The sequence below is a fragment of the Rattus norvegicus genome, chromosome 9 (genome assembly GCF_036323735.1).
Source record: "Rattus norvegicus strain BN/NHsdMcwi chromosome 9, GRCr8, whole genome shotgun sequence".
NCBI classification, from domain to species: domain Eukaryota; kingdom Metazoa; phylum Chordata; class Mammalia; order Rodentia; family Muridae; genus Rattus; species Rattus norvegicus.
The window spans coordinates 118,750,527-118,769,625 of NC_086027.1; the positions used below are offsets into that span (position 1 = coordinate 118,750,527).

Genomic DNA, 19,099 nt, shown 5'->3' on the forward strand with positions numbered 1-19,099 from the left:
AAGACAGATCAGTGGCAAGGAGAACTTGCTGCTCTTGCAGGGAACCCAAGTTCAGTTCCCAGAACCCATATATTGGCTACAATCACCCAAAATTCCATGTCCAGGGAATCCAATTAGCTCTTCTGGACTCCATAGCCTTCAGGCACCCGTGTGGTGCACATAGATACATGCAGGTAAAAGGCATAGATATAACACGAATAACTAAAAATATTTCTGACATGAAACAGTAAAGGAGTAGGAAAGAAAATGGACTGGACTCCGAACAGTAACCACAGAGATCTGAGTAAAAGACCCATTTAAAAGATGGGAGAGAAACTGTATACAACTTTCAAAAGAAGAAATAAAATCGGCTAAGAATTCTTAAAAAATGTAGAGCACCCCTAGTAATTAAGTAATGTAGAGCATCCCTAGTAATTAAGTAATGTAGAGCATCCCTAGTAATTAAGTAAATGCAAATGCAAAACAACGCTGAGGTTTCATCTCATCCCATTCAGAGAGGCAAAGGTCAATGGGACAACCTACAGCAGAAAACGCTGTAAGGGATAGAGAAATGCAACCTGTATTCACTGCTGGCATTGCAGGTTAGTCCATCCACCCTGGAAATCAGTGTGGAAACCCTCAAACACTGAAAGGAAATCTTCCATGTGACCCAGGAGTGCCACTCCTTGACATATGCCCAAAGGACTCAAACTATACTGTACAAATACTTACCTATATTCATTGCTGTTCTATTTACAATAGCTAGGAAATACAAACGGCCCAAATGTCCTTCAACTGATGAATGGATAGTAAGTGTCGTACATATACACTATGGAACACTATTCAGATGTAAAGAAAAATGAAGTCATGAACTTTGCAGGTAAATGAATAGAATTAAAAAGATTATATTGAGTATGGTAACCCAGATCTAGAAAGACAAATACCATGCTTTCTCTCATCTAAGACTCCTAGTTCCAAATCTTTAGATGTGAGTACATAGCTAATAACTGCAAAAAATCAGTAAAATAGAAAGATATCGTGGACAGCAGGCAGTAGACAGGAATAACAGGCTACAGGTGATTTGAAGAGAGAAAATCTGGGGAGGAGTATAAATAAGGAATGTCAATAAAAAGGAGAAGAGAGGAAGGTATAATAATGTCTGGAAAGGGTCCTAAGGTCTCATATTGTTATCTATTTACCTAAAATTACAATGTAATACATGTAAATCTATGTGTATACACATGTATACATAGTTTAGTAAATTGTTCACACCAGGGATAACAAGGTTTCCGTCAAGAGCCACAGACTAACAAAAACCCCCGTACCAGGCCTAAGACACCTCCTTTCAAGGTGCTGGTCCGGGAAGTCCAAGAGACTTCTCAACGCTGTAGGCTGTTGCTGTTGCCCTTGGCTGCATCAGAAGGCACATCCCTACGCTGAAGACACCACAGAGCAGGGTCTGATCTGAGTTCCATCCCTTCAGAACTAGCCTTATGGTACCAGAAGATGCTATGCAAGTTTCTGAGAGAGGGAGGCAAACAACAGTGCTACCCAGCTCTGATGCCTACGATCCACAACGATCATCTGCAGCACAATGACCTTACCCATGCATTAGTGGGGTGCACAACTTGGAACAAACAGCTTTCTAACCGGATTTAAAGGTTTACTCAACAAGAGGGAAATCATGCCTGGTATTGGAACCCTACACAACTATTCAGGGCTAGTCAGGCCATGAATCTTAGAGAACCCACAATCACTGCATGACTTAACCAGCATAATTCATAATACTCCTATACTCTTATGCCCATAGACTTCATAAGACATATTTCTTTGCATTAGAGAGACCATTACAAAAAACAACAACCAATCAGAATGCACAGAACAAGTGATCCAGTAGTTCCTAACCCCAAAAGATAGAAATATCAAGTATAAAGTCTTACACCCAAGGCTCAGGGAACATCAAGGAAGATGGGCATAGAGAGTCTAAGAATCAGAGGAACAGTTTGCTGTCTGTCAGAGAACTTATGCTCACTAAGTCTCAGACAACATGGCTGCCTAAACAAGACCTGAATAAGAGTAACTGACATGCTGACCGGGAAGGGTAAATCTCTTAGGACACAATCCTAGACCAAGAGGCAACCAAGGAAATCTGAGAGCAGGAAAAATTGTCTTTCCAGGGAAGAGGATCCCAATTTGATTTTCCAACATCAAATGGTCAGCCCTGAAAACATACATACAAGAAACAATAATATAGACTGAGCAGAAGACACACTAGCGTGCACACACACACGTGCACATACATGCACACATGTGTGTGCGCACAAACACAAGCACACACATCCATACACACAAGCACACACACAAACACACACACACATGCACACACACATACACACACCACACACACACACACACACACACACACACACACACACAAGAGCAAACACACTTGAAGAAAAAGAGGTTGTGAATTTGAAAGAGAGCAGGGGGTGGGTATATGAGAGGGACCAGAGGGAAGGAAAGGAGAGGAAAGGGGGAAAATGTTATAATTACAATTAATTTAAAAGAAATTAAACAAAATATTAAAAAAAAAACCTAAAAACTTCTAAACAAAATGTAAAATTCTGGACTAGACTCTGAAATGAAAGGGAATGAGATATCTGAATAAAGTCTAGTTTCTTACTTGTACTGTCTCAAATTTACTAGTGTATATTAGCATATATAATCTGAGCCATTAACATAGAAACTCTGAAAGCTCATGCTATCTCTGAACTATCCTATAAATTTGAAGTTATTTCAAAGTAAGTTTTTGAAACTCTAGATAGAAATCATTTTAAAATCCATCTAACATTTAAAATTTGACACAAATCTCAAATTCAGAAAGATATATAAACCTGATGTTTAGTGTCATTTGATATTATGAAGCAGTATGTGGGCTAAGTAATGCTTTTTAAAATGGACACACATTGTGTCCACATTGTGTATATACAGACAAAACACCCTGCACACAAAATAATAAAATAAAAATATTGTCAACTATAGGTATCTTGAATTTTAGAAAATCTGTGTAAACAAAGATATTTGGGAAATGAAGCAAATCTAAACATGAAATATATATATTTTCACCTTAAATAATATACTATACTTCAGGTAACTTTTGTATTTCAGGGTATATCCATTTTGACTGCTGTCTATCAAATGAGTCAGGGGTACAATGTTTTACCTATGGTACATGTCAATGTTCCAAACATTTCAGAGTTGAGCTGCTCTGCTGGAAATATCTGAAGATATTTACATGTTTCTTCTCCTTTTGTTGGGCTGTGCTGGGAGGTTAAACCTAGGGCCTTCTAAGTACTCTAACGTGGACCCAGGCAGGCATTAGCAAGTTCTATTTTAAGCACAGTAGTGTCAGGAAAATATCTGCATCTTTCTTAACTATATATCACTAAACAAACACTTCCCTTTATCTAATTAATGTTAAGATAGTCTGTAGTGACAGTTTTGGAATTTTGATTTTTTAAAAAAATATTATTAAGAATGTAATTTTGTTTAATCCCAGGTGTGGGATGTGGGGCTGCTTTGGACTGTCCACAGTAGCTAACTGTGATTTGCCTCATGTTCTAGCAGAGGCATGGTTTTGACAGCCACAGGTAGTTTCTGCAGCTGTGTGACATCTGGAATTCTGAGAACTTTTCAGAGGGTACATAAATGAAAGCCCAGCCCCACTCCAGTTGTGGTCAGTGGTCATTCAGGGGGGTTGGTTGTGGTTTGTTAGTAGTCACGTTCAAAGAAGAAACAAAAGGAAAGACATTAGATTGGAGGATCTCCCTCCCTTTCTCCCTCTCTTTCTCCCCTCTAATTTTCTCTCTCTCCCATCTAGTGATTGGGAATAAAACAAGGTGGGGAGTCGGGGTGGGGTGGGGGAGGAGACGGACAGGGGAACAGGGGTAGCTAAAGAGTGGGAAAAAGAAGAACCCACCAAGCAGCAAAGACCAGCTGTAACAGTTAGCTAAAGTTTCACTGATTTAGAATTGTTGTTTCTGTTCTAAAGAAAAATAAAACAAGAAGGGGGCACTGGAATACTACCAGAGAAAAGCTAAATAAATGGTTCTGAATGAAGATGAAGACAGCTAAAAAGTATTTAACTCAAAGATGATGAAATGACTTCAATAATAAAAATGACAAACTTTCATAGAGATCTATATGCTAAGTCAGGTAACACATTTCCAACAACTTAGAATTATTATAATTCTAGTTACAAAACAAAAACCAAAGGAAAAACCCACATCGTTTAACATTAGATTTCCTATTTACCATAAGAGAAACCAAATAACAAATATTATAACATTCATTTATAATGCTTACCTTGCCTTGACAAGAGTTTACTGGACCCTTAGCTATGACACCTTGAATTACACAATTTGGGCCTTTGGTTATTTCTTCATAATGTAAAGACAGACCACTAAAAAAAACAAACAAAAAACAAACAAAAAAAAAACAGATTGTTTATAAATTCCCTTGCACCATCTATAAAATTTGCATATGTGCTACTGGCATGTTTAATTCATCTTTCTAATAAGAAATTTAACTGGACTTAAGTAAGTAGAAATAAAGAAGAAAACTCCTAAGAAAATGATCTCCCCACCCCCCTTGAGTTAGGGATTCCCCCTATTGAGCCAACTATTCCTCAAACTTATAATCCTCCCTCACCGGCCTCTCCAGAACTGGAGTTACAGATGTGTGCTATTCTACTTAGCTCTAAGCATTCCTATTATAGAAAAAGTATGACCAAGCAAATACTGTTAGCAGTACTGATGAGGTGGATGCTGGAAATAGTACCACATTGCCTTATAATAAAGAAATCATGCACGTTGAGTTAGTCAAGACATAAGGAATGAGAGGAGACAAGCTGTATGTCAACTTAAACCTGACATAAGAGCACGTCTGCCCCTGTGCAACAATTCCTACAGTGAAACCCAAGGCACTGCCATAACTGGCTCAGACCAAGAGGGCTGAGTGCTAATTATTCTTTGCTTCAATGTAATGGATTCTCCGTAGCAGCACTAATGCAGAACAAGCTTTGCTGTTATGCATCTAGTACCATGACGGTTATTAAAACAAAGGAAAACAACAACAACAAACCAAAGGAAAGGGGAAAAAAGAAGATACAAGCAAAAAGTATACCCTAGTCTAGAACAGCCCCTAACAACCACCCCTGGGGTCTACCTTAGCTTCCTTTCCCTCAGCTTGTCCGTAAGACTGTGACCTAGTGAGACTACCAACATGCAACCCTTGACTATGCATCACCTAGACGCTAAAAAGCTGTCTATAAGCTTACATAATAGTAACGTTAGGTCTGCACGTTAGCTGGTCTCCAGTCTGAACCCAGAGCACCTTCATCTCCAGCTTCCTCCCACTTCTTGGTCCCTTGGCCCACACTGACAGACAGAATGGCATGTGGCAAGGTGGTATTCATGCTGACAAAAGCCAAGCTGCCTTTCTATTGCTATGCACAAGTGATGCCTAGCTGCAGCCCTCGGGTGAAGAGAAAATGTAAACAGTTCACCATACGCTAAGAAAAAGCCTCATCTTCCTCCCAAGCTCAGAATGCAAGTGTTGACAGGTATTTTCTGAATAGACAGATTTTTAAATGACAACATGAAGATCTTGACAGCCTTTTGATTTTACAACACTTGAGTAACACTTTCATTTCAACTTATTTCCACAAAATGTTCTCATGAACAAAACATCAAGGCTTGTTCTACATACAGAAAGAGATGAAGAGGGAAAAGATACTAAAAATGTACAATAATTTAAAATTTACTTATTATGTGTGTACTATATGTGCACACGTGAAGTTTATGGTGTAACAACTAAGTTGTTGTTCTGAACTTGTAACAGATCAGAATTAGAACTGACGGGTGTCCCAAATAGGAGACTCAGTTGGTACATTATTTAAGTGCTTTCTGTCTTAACTCTTAAACTACTGAGGCAACATGAAATAACTTAATGTTTATTAATTAATTATTGTTCTATCTCCCTGACCTTACTTTATAAGAAACATAACTGTATTTATTTATTGTTTTAACGTTTCACCTTATTTTTTAATTCTCCCTGCATGGGTTGCTATGCACGCGAGAGCAGGCGCTTGAGGATGTCAGAGACGTCAGGTCTCCTCTGAATTAAGATCCAGTGGTTGTGGGCTGGCCCAACTTGGGTGCTGCAACTGAAATCTGGCCCTCTAAATAGAGTAGTATATGTGCTTAATTGCTGAGTCTTCTCTCTAGCCCAAGGGGTTGTTTTAAGTGATCAGTGTGGACAGATGGCTCAGTGGATAAGGATAAAGGCCACCAAGTGAAGGCATGAGTGGATCACTGAGATAACCTGTAACTTTCACATCAACAACTTAGTCTCTCCTTGGCTACTAGAATTTTATCATGAGTGACTCTTTTGATTTTTACACTAATCTGTTGGCGCAGAAGCCTATCTAGAACAATGGCTTCCTGTAACATCTTTAAAAAGACCAACATGAAATCTATACTGTGATAGCCAAAGTAGCCCTGGCGAGATGCTGAGCTCTGCTTTCCCGGACTCTGGAGACCCCACACCATGGAAAGAAAAGTTTGACTACTAAAGCAAACACAAAGAAAAGGTAAGGTAAGATAAGACAAAATCAACAAAACTCAGGCCAAGAGAAAACTTAATTCATAGTTAAACAAAGAAAAAAAAAAGCTAGAAATAAAATGTGTGACAGATACTACCCCAAAACTGGTAATACCTATGGATCTTTAGATCCTAGATCTCCACTCTCCGACACTCACATATCTTAACGTTTCCTTTAGAACAAATGAAGAGAACTAGAGGCACAAGGCGAGCTAACAGTCAGTGGGTAAGCAGTGCAACGACACTAATGAGGGTAAACGGTGCAGCCCTAAATCAAAGCACACAGGCACTGAGACACCTTTATCCTCCATTCCCATCCCCAGCCTGCTCCTCCACCAGTCAGGAACCAGTGTTAGCCGCTGTAAGGAGAAAGACTGACAATTATTCTCTGAGGAGCCCAAGGACTACACTGCTCACCACACAGACCTATTCTCCCAAGCTTATATCCAAGTCATAATCAAATTCGTAGAGCAGGCATGTGCTTTCCTAGCAGAGCGTAAGCCATTAGTAAAAGGAATAAAATACAAAGGCTTCCAACTGCTTCCCAAAGTCTGGTACTATGACCACTCTTAAGATGATTTCCACGACAACACTGGTTATAGGCTGTAAGTGTGTGTGTATGTGTGCCCTTTGTGCAGGTCACAGATGTGTTAACGTGTACTTTCTCGAGCTGGGTTGTGTCTGCTTATGGAGCTTGCCAAGGCATTTATCTCAGTCTGCTTAAAGTTACCCAGAAGGGACTTTTGCAGCTCTGTAACTTAGGGTCATTTATTCTCTGTTCATTACTTCTGGATTTCTCTTGTTCTGCCTACTCTTCACTGTACCTCAGTGCCTTCCCAGAGTACCTACCCAGCTCTTCCTGGAGTTCCACACCTTTTTTTTTGTTTTATACAAGCAGAGAACCATTAGAGTTATGACTATCAGTAATCCACCATTTCCAAGAAAATAATTTGAAAGGCATAAAATTAAAAAACATCAAGACAACAAAAACAGCAAAGAGTCAGAAATTTTTTTCTGACTTTGCAAATTTCTTTAGCAGGTTGCCTGTAATCACACGATGATTTCAACATTTATTCAATAATAGAACATTTCTCTTGCATCTATCTTTATTCTCTGGGAAGGAGAACAGGATTTGGGTGCAAGTCTTTCCTGACCGTACGATACAGAAGAGAGAATAAAGGAACTCAAATAGGGAGGTGGAACAAGAATGAGGGAATAACAAATATAAGAATAAATGAACAATCAGCTAGACATGGCAGTGCACACCTGTGAACCTACTACGAATCAGGAGGCAGATGCAGGAGGATTACCCCAACTTTAAGACCAGCTTAATCTACATAGTGAGTTCTAGGTCAACCAGTACCATATAACAAGACTGTTTCAAAAAAGATGAGAGAAAGAAAGAAAGAAAGAAAGAAAGAAAGAAAGAAAGAAAGGGGGAAAGAAAGAAAGGAAGAAAGAAAGAAGGAAAAAAGAAAATAAGAAGGAAAGAACGAACCAACCTTGTTAATCCCAGACCAAGGCTTGCTGCTCCCAAACCCAATGGGAGAGCTCATCGCCCAGTCCAGTGGGCACTCCTGAGACTGGAGGGCAGGAGAGACTGGCACTCCTGCCCACCTTTGCCAACATCCCTGGCACAAGAGGAAACTGTATAGGGCCTCTAGCAACAGGGAGACAGGGCACTTAAGCTACAGGAGCTGTGCGGTCCAGACTTCGCCCAGATGTGAAGGAACAAACAGCTCCCTGAGCCCAAATCCCATGAGAGGGAGAGCTAGACCTTCAGAGGGGCAGACACGCCTGCGAAACCAAAGGAGACTACGCTCTGCCCACATTTCTAATTCTAGAGGAAAAGGCCTAGTGCCATCTGGGCCCCCTGTGCACAGGGACCCCGGAGAATGAGGGGCAGGCTCTTCTGGTTACTACCCTCATGGAGAGCTGAAACCCAACGCTGAGGAGTGACTTCAGGCCCAAGACCAGAGGTAAGACCAACTTTTCTGCTCCAAGCGACCTGCCTGGTGGACTCAGGACACAGGTCCACAGGAACAGCTGAAGACCAGTAGACAGGAAAGACTACACGCCTGAAAGCAGAACACTCTATTCCCATAACTGGCAGAAAGAAAACAGGAAAACAGGTCTACAGCACTCTTGACACATAGGCCTATAGGACGGTCTAGCCACTGTCAGAAATAGCAGAACAAGGAAACACCAGAGACAACCTGATGGCGAGAGGCAAAAGCAGGAAGACAAGCAACAGAAACCAAGACTACATGGCATCATCAGAACCCAATTCTCCCACCAAAGCAAACACTGAATATCCAAACACACCAGAAAAGCAAGATCTAGATTTAAAACCACATTTGATCATGATGATGGAGGACTTTAAGAAAGACATAAAGAACTCCCTTAGAGAAATGCAGGGAAACACAAGTAAACAAATAGAAACCATTGGGGGGGAAACACAAAAATCACTGAAAGAATTATAGGAAAACACAATCAAACAGGTGAAGGAATTGAAAATGGAGATAGAAACAATAAAGAAAGCACAAAGGGAGACATCCCTGGACATAGAAAAATCAAAGGAAAACACAAGGAGCCGTAGATACAAGCATCACCAACAGAATACAAGAGATAGAAGAGAGAATCTCAGGAGCAGATTTCTTAGAAATCATCGAAACAACTATCAAAGATAATGGAAAATGGAAAAAGCTACTGGTCCAAAACATACAGGAAATCCAGGACACAAGGAGAAGATCAAACTTAAGGATAACAGGTATAGAAGAGAGTGAAGACTCCCAACTCAAAGGACAAGTAAATATCTTCAACAAAATCATAGAAGAAAACTTCCCTAACGTAAAGAAAGAGATGCCCATAAACATATAAGAAGCCTACAGAACTCCAAAGAGACTGGACCAGAAAAGTAACACCTCCTGTCACATAATAGTCTAAAACACTAAAAGCACAAAACTAAGGAAGAATACTGAAAGCAGTAAGGGAAAAAAGTCAAGTAACATATAAAGGCAGACCTATCAGAATTACACCAGACTTCTCACCAGAGACTATGAAAGCCAGAAGATCTTGGACAGAAGTCATACAGACCCTAAGAGAACACAAATGCCAGCCCAGGTTACTGTATCCAGCAAAACTCTCAATTAACATAGATGGAGAAAACAAGATATTCCATGACAAAACCAGATTTACACAATGTCTTTCTACACGTCCAGCCCTGCAAAGGATAATAAATGGCAAAGCCCAAAACAAAGAGGCAAGCTACAACCTAGAAAAAGTAAGAAACTAATCGTCTTCTCAACAAAACAAAGAGAAGAAAAGCACACAAACATAACCTCACCTCCAAATGCAAAGATAACATGAAGCAACAATCACTATTTCTTAATATCTCTCAACATCAATGAACTCAATTCCCCCCAAAAAAGACACAGATTAAAAAACTGGATATGTAATGAGGACCCGGCATTCTGCTGCCTAGAGGAAACACAACTCACAAAGGAGAGACACTACTTCAGAGTATAATGCTGGAAAACAGCTTTAAAGCAAATGGTCTGAAGAAGTAAGCTGGAGTAGCCATTCTAATATCGAATAAAATCAATTTTCAACCAAAAGTTGTCAAAAAAGATAAGGAAGGACACTTCATATTCATCAAAGGAAAAATCCACCAAGATGAACTCTCAATCCTAAATATCTATGCTCCAAATACAAGGGCACCTACATACGTAAAAGAAACCTTACTAAAGCTCAAAACACACACTGCTCCTCACACAATAATAGTAGGAGATTTCAACACCCCACTCTCATCAATGGACAGATCATGGAAACAGATATTAAACAGAGACATAGACTAACAGAAGTCATGAACCAAATGGAGTTAACAGATATTTACAGAATATTCTATCCTAAAACAAAAGGATATATCTTCTTCTCACCACCTCATGGTACTTTCACCAAAACTGACCATATATTCAGTCATAAAACAGGCCTCAACAGATACAGAAAGACAGAAATAATCACAAGTGTCCTATCAGACCACCAAGGACTAAAGCTGGTCTTCAATAACAATAAGGAAAGAACACCCACATATACATGGAAGTTGAAAAATGCGCTACTCAATGATAACCTGGTCAAGGAAGAAATAAAGAAAGAAATTAAAGACTTCTTAGAATTTAACAAAAATGAAGTTACAACATACCCAAACTTATGGGAAACAATGAAAGCTGTGCTAAGAGGAAAACTCATACCTCTGAGTGCCTGCAGAAAGAAACAGGAGAGAGCATATTTCAGCAGCTTGAAAACACACCTAAAAGCTCTAGAACAAAAAGAAGAAAATACACCCAGGAGGAGTAGAAGGCAGGAAATAATCAAACTCAGAGCTGAAATCAACCAAGTAGAAACAAAAAGGACTATTAAAAGAATCAACAGAAACAAAAGCTAGTTCTTTGAGAAAATCAACAAGATAGATAAACCCTTAGCCAGACTAATTAGAGGACACAGAGAGTGTATTCAAATTAACAAAATCAGAAATGAAAAGGGAGACATAACAACAGAATGAGAGGAAATTCAAAAACTCATCAGATCCTACTACAAAAGCCTACATTCAACAAAACTTCAAAATCTGGAGGAAATGGACAATTTCCTAGACAGATACCAGGTACCAAAGTTAAAGCAGGAACAGATGAACCATTTAAACAACCCCAAAACTTCTAGAGAACTAGAAGCAGTCATTAAAAGTCTCCCAACCAAAAAGAGCCCAGGTCCACATGGGTTTAGTGCAGAATTCTATCAGACCTTCATAGAAGACCTCATACCAATACTATCCAAACTATTCCACAAAATTGAAACAGATGGAGCCCTACCAAATTCCTTCTATGAAGCCACAATTACTCTTATACCTAAACCACACAAAGACACAACAAAGAAAAAGAACTTCAGACCAATTTCCCTTATAAATATTGACGCAAAAATACTCAATAAAATTCTGGCAATCCAAATCCAGAACACATCAAAATGATCACCCATCATGATCAAGTAGGCTTCATCCCAGGCATGCAGGGATGGTTTAATATACGGAAAACCAGCAACGTAATCCACTATATAAACAAACTCAAAGAAAAAAGCCAAATGATCGTTTCATTAGATGCTGAAAAAGTGCTTGACAAAATTCAACAGCCCTTCATGATAAAAGTCTTGGAAAGATCAGGAATTCAAGGCCCATACCTAAACATAGTAAAAGCGATATACAGCAAACCAGTAGCTAATATTAAACTAAATGGAGAGAAACTTGAAGCAATCCCACTAAAATCAGGGACTAGACAAGGCTGCCCACTCTCTTCCTACTTATTCAATATAATTCTCGAAGTCCTAGTCAGAGCAATCACACAACAAAAAGAGATCAAAGGGATACAGATTGGAAAAGAAGAAGTCAAAATATCACTATATGCAGATGATAAGAGAGTATATTTAGGTGAACTCAAAAGTTCCACCAGAGAACTACTAAACATGATAAACACCTTCAACAAAGTGGCTGGGTATAAAATTAACTTAAATAAATCAGTAGCCTTCTACGCAAAAGAGAAACAAGTTGAGAAAGAAATTAGGGGAACGACACCCTTCATAATAGTCCCAAATAATATAAAATACCTCGTTGTGACTTTAACCAAGCAAGTGAAAGGTCTGTATGATAAGAACTTCAAGCCTCTGAAGAAAGAAATTGAAGAAGATCTCAGAGGATGGAAAGATCTCCCATGCTCATGGATTAGCAAGATTAATATAGTAAAAATGGCCATTTTACCAAAAGCGATCTACAGATTCAATGCAATCCCCATCAAAATACCAATCCAATTCTTCAGAGAGTTAGACAGAACAATTTGCAAATTCATCTGGAATAACAATAAACCCAGGATAGCTAAAACTATCCTCAACAATAAAAGGACTTCAGGGGGAATCACTATCCCTGAACTCAAGCAGTATTACAGAGCAATAGTGATAAAAACTGCATGGTATTGGTACAGAGACAGGCAGATAGACCAGTGGAATAGAATTGGAAGACCCAGAAGTGAACCCACACACCAATGGTCACTTGATTTTTGACAAAGGAGCCAAAACCATCCAATAGAAAAAAGATAGCATTTCCAGCAAATGGTGTTGGTTCAACTGGAGGTCAACATGTAGAAGAATGCAGATCGATCCATGCTTATCACCCTGCAGAAAGCTGAAGTCCATTAGGATCAAGGACCTCCACATCACACCAGATACACTCAAACTAATACAAGAAAAAGTGGGGAAGAATTTCGAACACATGGGCACTGGAGAAAATTTCCTGAACAAAACACCAAAGGCTTATGCTCTAAGATCAAGAATCGACAAATGGGATCTCATAAAACTACAAAGCTTCTGTAAGACAAAGGACACTGTGGTTAGGACAAATCGGCAACCAACAGATTGGGAAAAGATTTTTTACCAATCCTACAACTGATAGAGGGCTTATATCCAAAATATACAAAGAACTCAAGAAGTTAGACCGCAGGGAGACAAATAACCCTATTAAAAACGGGGTTCAAAGGTAAACAAAGAATTCACAGCTGAGGGATGCCAAATGGCTGAGAAGTACCTAAAAAAAATGTTCAACATCTTCAGCTGTAAGGGAAATGCAAATCAAAACAACCCTGAGATTCCACCTCACACCAGTCAGAATGGCTAAGATCAAAAACTCTGGCAACAGCAGATGCTGGTGAGGATGTGGAGAAAGAGGAACACTCCTCCATTGTTGGTAGGATTGCAGGCTGGCACAACTATTCTGGAAATCATTCTGGAGGTTCCTCAGAAAATTGGACATTGAACTACCTGAGGACCCAGCTATACCTCTCTTGGGCATATACCCAAAAGATGCCCCAACATATAACAAAGACACATGCTCCACTATGTTCATCGCAGCCTTATTTATAATAGCCAGAAGCTGGAAAGAACCCAGATGCCCTTCAACAGAGGAATGGATACAGAAAATGTGGTACATCTACACAATGGAATATTACTCCGCTATCAAAAAACAATGACTTTATGAAATTCGTAGGCAAATGAATGGAACTAGAAAATATCATCCTAAGTGAGGTAACCCAATCACAGAAAATACACATGGTATGCACTCATTGATAAGTGGATATTAGCCCAAATGCTTGAATTACCCTAGATGCACAGAACACATGAAACTCAAGAAGGATGACCAAAATGCGGATGTTTCACTCCTTCTTTAAAAGGGGAACAAGAATAACCTTGGGAGAGAGCCTGCCCCACATGTGGCCCACACAGCCACCAAACTAGATAAGATGGATAAAGTAAAGAAGTGCAGACTGACAAGAACTGGATGTAGATCTCTCCTGAGAGACACAGCCAGAATACAGCAAATACAGAGGCGAATGTCAGCAGCAAAACACTGAACTGAGAACGGGATCCCTGTTGAAGGAATCAGTGAAAGGACTGAAAGAGCTGAAGGGGCTTATGACACCATATGAACAACAATGCCAAGCAACCAGAGCTTCCAGGGACTAAGCCACTACCCAAAGACTATATACATGGACTGACTCTGGGCTCCAACTGCATAGGGAGGAATGAATAGCCTAGTAAGGACACCAGTAAAAGGGGAAGCCCTTAGTCCTGCCAAGGCTGGACCCCCAGTGAACAGGATTGTTGGGGGGAGGTTGGTAATGGGGGGAGGATGAGGAGGGGGACACCCATATATTAGGGGAGTGGGGGCTAGGGGGATGTTGGCCTGGAAACCAGGAAAAGGAATAAGATTTGAAATGTAAATAAGAAATACCCAATTTAATAAAGATGAGAAAGAAAAAGAAAAGAAACGGTATCTTCCATGTTCAAACATAAGTCCAGTTACCTGGGTTTAGGCTTACAAGGTAAGTAGTTTATTGACTGAACTGTCCTCTAGACCTCAACTATCATCACTCAGCAAACAACTAACAGAAATGCCATAGAATAACACTTCAGGCTTGCAAAAGGAAATGGATTAAGACCCCAACTACTTCAACAGGATCTACATATACTTCCTCGAAGTGATTTAGATATGACATTGTAGTCTCAGAGGAGGGCCTGGGGCCAAATAAATCCCCTAGAATCAAAATACCATTGCTAATCTTACATAATTTACACATGAAAGACCAAATACTCAGCAAATACAAACCAAAACACAAATAAATCCTTCAATTACCTTGCTTCAAGAACTGGCTGAATATCAGATAGTAGTTGGGTAGTGTGACCAAATTCATCCTGGAACTCCAGAGGAATGTTAAATGGAACTCCAACACGGAAAGGAGAGTCCAGAAGACCAAACGAAAACTTTTCTGGCTTGCCCTCTTTAACAAAACAAAAGGGAAAAGAAATTAATTACCTAGTAATTTATCTAATTTATAAAACTTCATCTAATTTATTTAATAATTTATTAAAGGTCAGAAATAGACCCATTTATGAGGGTAATAGTAAAGATGTGTTTTAAATCTGTGCAAGGAATAAAGATGGCTCAGTAGTCAAGCACCTCACTGCTCTTGCAGAGGACACAAGTCTATTCTAACACTCTGTCAGATAGCTCACAATGCCTGTAAATCCAGCTTCAGGATATCTGGTGCCCTCTTCTGGCCCCTGTGGGTACTTGTACACATACCAACATACTTATATATAATTAAAACTAAAACAAATGCTTAAAAAGATCTGTGCAAAAATTTAAGTAGTGCCATCAGCCAAAATGTAAAAATAAGTATAGAAACTCAGGGGGTAGATATTAAAGTGTGTCTTTAATTTTGTTCCTATTATCATTGAAACAGTCCCATTATGTAGGCTGCCACTAGACTTGTTGCAATCCTCCAATCTAACTTCTGAAGGCTAGATTATAAATAGGTATATAACATATGCCAAACCTAAAGTTGTTTCTTTTTTTTTTTTTAATTTTTTTTTCCTAAAGTTGTTTCTAAGCTGTCAAATTGTAAGTCTATAATGAAGGACACCTATGCCCTTAATAAAGAATTTCTAAGATAAAACACAATTTTCATAAACTATGAATGGATTTGATAAGTTTACAACAACAACAACAAAAAATAACAGAAGATAACTGTAACACACGCAATAAGGAACTAAAATCCAAGGGGAAAGTGATCTACTCATATTGTCTCATTTGTTCAATGTAAATACATATATGCATTCCTGTGTGCACAGAGTCAATTCAGCCTTGAGTACACTCTATCGCTGAGCTTACATTCTATCCTTGAGCCTTCTAGTTCCAAAGTGTGGTCTCTAGGCTACTAGTTTCAACTGTCCCTTGAAATTAGCTGGAAATAAAACTTAATCCATCCTGAAACATGCTGAATCAGAAACTATTATAGCCAGACCTACTGACACAGACATTCAGGAAGCTGTCTAGCTAGAATCATTCAAGGTTAGCCTAGGCACCTTATTGAGATCCTGTCCAAAAACAAAGATCACTGGAGATATCACTCTGGTGAGGGCTCGCCAAACATCCACGAGGCCCTAGATTCAATGCGCAATACAAAGAAGCATACATGAAGATATTCTTGAGTGACACCCAGGAGGCTGTGCGTTAATAAGCCTTTCAAACCAGTAATAAGCACTGTAAATAAAAAGCTTTCAGATGATACACAATGGTCAAGAATAGAAGCAGCCCGTCCCTTAAAAGTTAGAGAAATTGCTCAACCACTAATTTTGCTATGTAAATTCTGAGATGAGATGAAATTAGTTTGTAGAAAATGAATTTTATGTCTATTGTTGAGTCTACACATAGCTTTTGTGATTTCCTAGTATTAACCCTAAAAAACTAACAACAAAAAGCTTAATTTTTAGTCAAAAAATTGGACCCTAACTGGTTCACCAGAAACTTATTTAAAATATAACAAAGCTACACTATGAAGTAGATGTCCAGAACAAGAATTACTTTTAACAAATAAAACCTTGGGGCTGGAGAGATGGCTCGGTGGGTAAGGTAAGATCCCAGGTTCAATTCTCAGCACCCACATGGCTGCTTATAACCACCTGTCACTACAGACACAAGGTCTCAGAGCTCTCTTCTGGCCTCCGTGGGCACCAGGCACAAATATGCCGCACAGACACATGCAGGAGAAACACCTGCACATACTAATTAATTAGACATAGGTCAGTCATCTGTGGGCCCTTCTGCCTGAAGAAAGCGCACCACTCACACCTGTCTACAGACACCACAGACTTTATGAGAGCTAAATCTACAAAACAAATGGGAAAAATGAACACTGAAGACCACACGGGCAAACGAAACTGAGCATTAGTGGACTAGGCAAGAAATCCTTAAATACCAACAAAGTCAAGGCCAAAGTAAATCACACAACAGTATATTCAAGGGATAATGAAACTGGAACACAAACAAGAGATCTGTGGAGATTGGCCAAGTTCCCCAGATCACTGTTCGTCATCACAGAGCACAGTCACATGTCTTCCTCATCCCCAGCAAAAGACGGCAGGAAGGCCCATTATCTGTGGACATGTAAAAATACTATCAAGAAGAAAACTACTACTACTAATAACCCCCACAGAACAAAGGGATTCAATCCATGTAATGGGAACATAATGGTTTAAAAAGGGAGTAACACAGAATGACTCAACAGGATAAAAAAATTCAATATTAAGCAGAGAAATATTAAAGCTATCTCAAGTAATAAACAAATAAAAATAAATAAAAGCAAGAGATGAAAAGAAGAAAGAATTAGTTTAACAGTCTGGAAACCCAGTATTTTCATATTAGATATTTTTTATTTCTTTTTTCTTTATTGGATAATTTTTATTTACATTTCAAATGTTATTCGCTTTCCCAGTTTCCTGGAAATAAGCCTCCTGTACCATCCCCCTCCCGTTCTTCTATAAGGAGGTTCCTCGCCCCAACTGCCCCCCTAACTGTCTCTTCCCGCACATTTCCCTACAAGGGGCTTTAATCTGGGCAGGACCAAGGGATTCTCCTTCCATTGATGTCCAACAAGGTGATCCTCTGTTACATATGCAGTTGGAGCCATGGGTTTGTCCACATATAGTCTTGGGTAGTGGTTCAGTCCCTGAGACACTGAACCAACACTGGTTGGTTGGTTGGTTGGTTGGCAATGTTGTTCTCATGGGTAGCAAGCTCTTTCAACTCTTTCAATACTTCCTCTAATTCCCCAAAATGGGATCTCGTTCTCAGTTCAGTGGTTTGCTGCTAGCATTCGGCTCTGTTTTTGACATGGTCTGGCTGTGTCTCTCAGGAGACATTGATATTGGGTTCCTGCCAGCATGCCCTTCTTAGGTTCATCAATCTTATATACTATTGGTGACTGTATATATATATGGGGCACAAGTGGGGTAGGACCTGAAAGGTTGTTCCTTCAGTCACTGCTCTAAACTTTGCCTCTATATCACCTCCTATGAATATGTTTGTTCCCCCATTTGAGAAGCAGTGAAGTATCCACACTTTGGTCATTGTTCTTCTTGAGCTTCATGTGGTCTGTGTATTATATATTGGGTGATTCGAGATTTTGGGCTAATATCCACTTATCATTGAGTGCGTACCATATTTTTTTTTTTTCTGTGATTGGGTTACTTCACTCAGGATGATATTTTCTAGTTCAATCCACTTGCCTCTGAATTTCATGAAGTCATTGTTTTTGACAGCTGTGTAGTATTCCATTTTGTAATGGTACTACATTTTCTGTATCCATTCCTCTGTTGAAGGGCATCTGGGTTCTTTCCAGCTTCTGGCTATTATAAATAAGGCTGCAATGAACATAGTGGAGCATGTATCTTTGTTATATGTTGTGGCATCTTTTGGGTATATGCCCAAGAGAGGTATAGCTGGGTCCGCAGGTACTGCAATGTCCAATTTTCTGAGGAACCTCCAGACTGATTTCCAGAGTGGTTGTACCAGTTTGCAATCCTACCAACAATGGAGGAGTGTTCCTCTTTCTCCACACCCTCGACAGCATCTGTTGTCATCTGAGTTTTTGATCTTAGCCATTCTGACTGGTGTGAGGTGGAATCTCAGGGTTGTTTTGATTTGAATTTCCCTGATGACTGAGGATGTTGAGCATTTCGTTAGGTACTTCTCAGACATTCAATATTCCTCAGCTGAGAATTCTTTATTTATCTCCGTACCCCATGTTTTAATAGGGTTATTTGGCTCTCTGGAGTCTAGCTTCTTGAGATTTTTGGGTATTTTGGATATTAGTCCTCTATGAGTGGTAGGATTGGTAAGGATCTCTTCCCAATCTGTTGGTTACCCCTTTTTTTTCCCTAATGACTGTGTCCTTTGCCTTACAGAAGCTCTCCAGTTTTATTAGGTCCCATTTGTCGAATCTTGATCTTAGAGCATAAGCCATTGGTGTTTTATTCAAGAAAATTTCCCCAACGCCCATGTGATCAAGACTCTTCCCCACTTTTT

The 19,099-nt window shown here is 39.5% G+C and overlaps 1 protein-coding gene across 1 annotated transcript in view; it reads right to left on the reverse strand.

Annotated features, from left to right (window-relative positions):
- Smchd1 (structural maintenance of chromosomes flexible hinge domain containing 1) overlaps positions 1-19,099 on the reverse strand; it is a 147,232-nt gene that overhangs the window by 60,477 nt on the left and 67,656 nt on the right. The window contains exons 20-21 of the mRNA XM_063267939.1: positions 14,867-15,011; positions 4,345-4,441 (exon numbers count right to left, since the gene is read on the reverse strand). Of these exons, the coding sequence (XP_063124009.1) occupies positions 4,345-4,441; positions 14,867-15,011 (242 nt within the window). The remainder of the gene's footprint in view (positions 1-4,344; positions 4,442-14,866; positions 15,012-19,099) is intronic.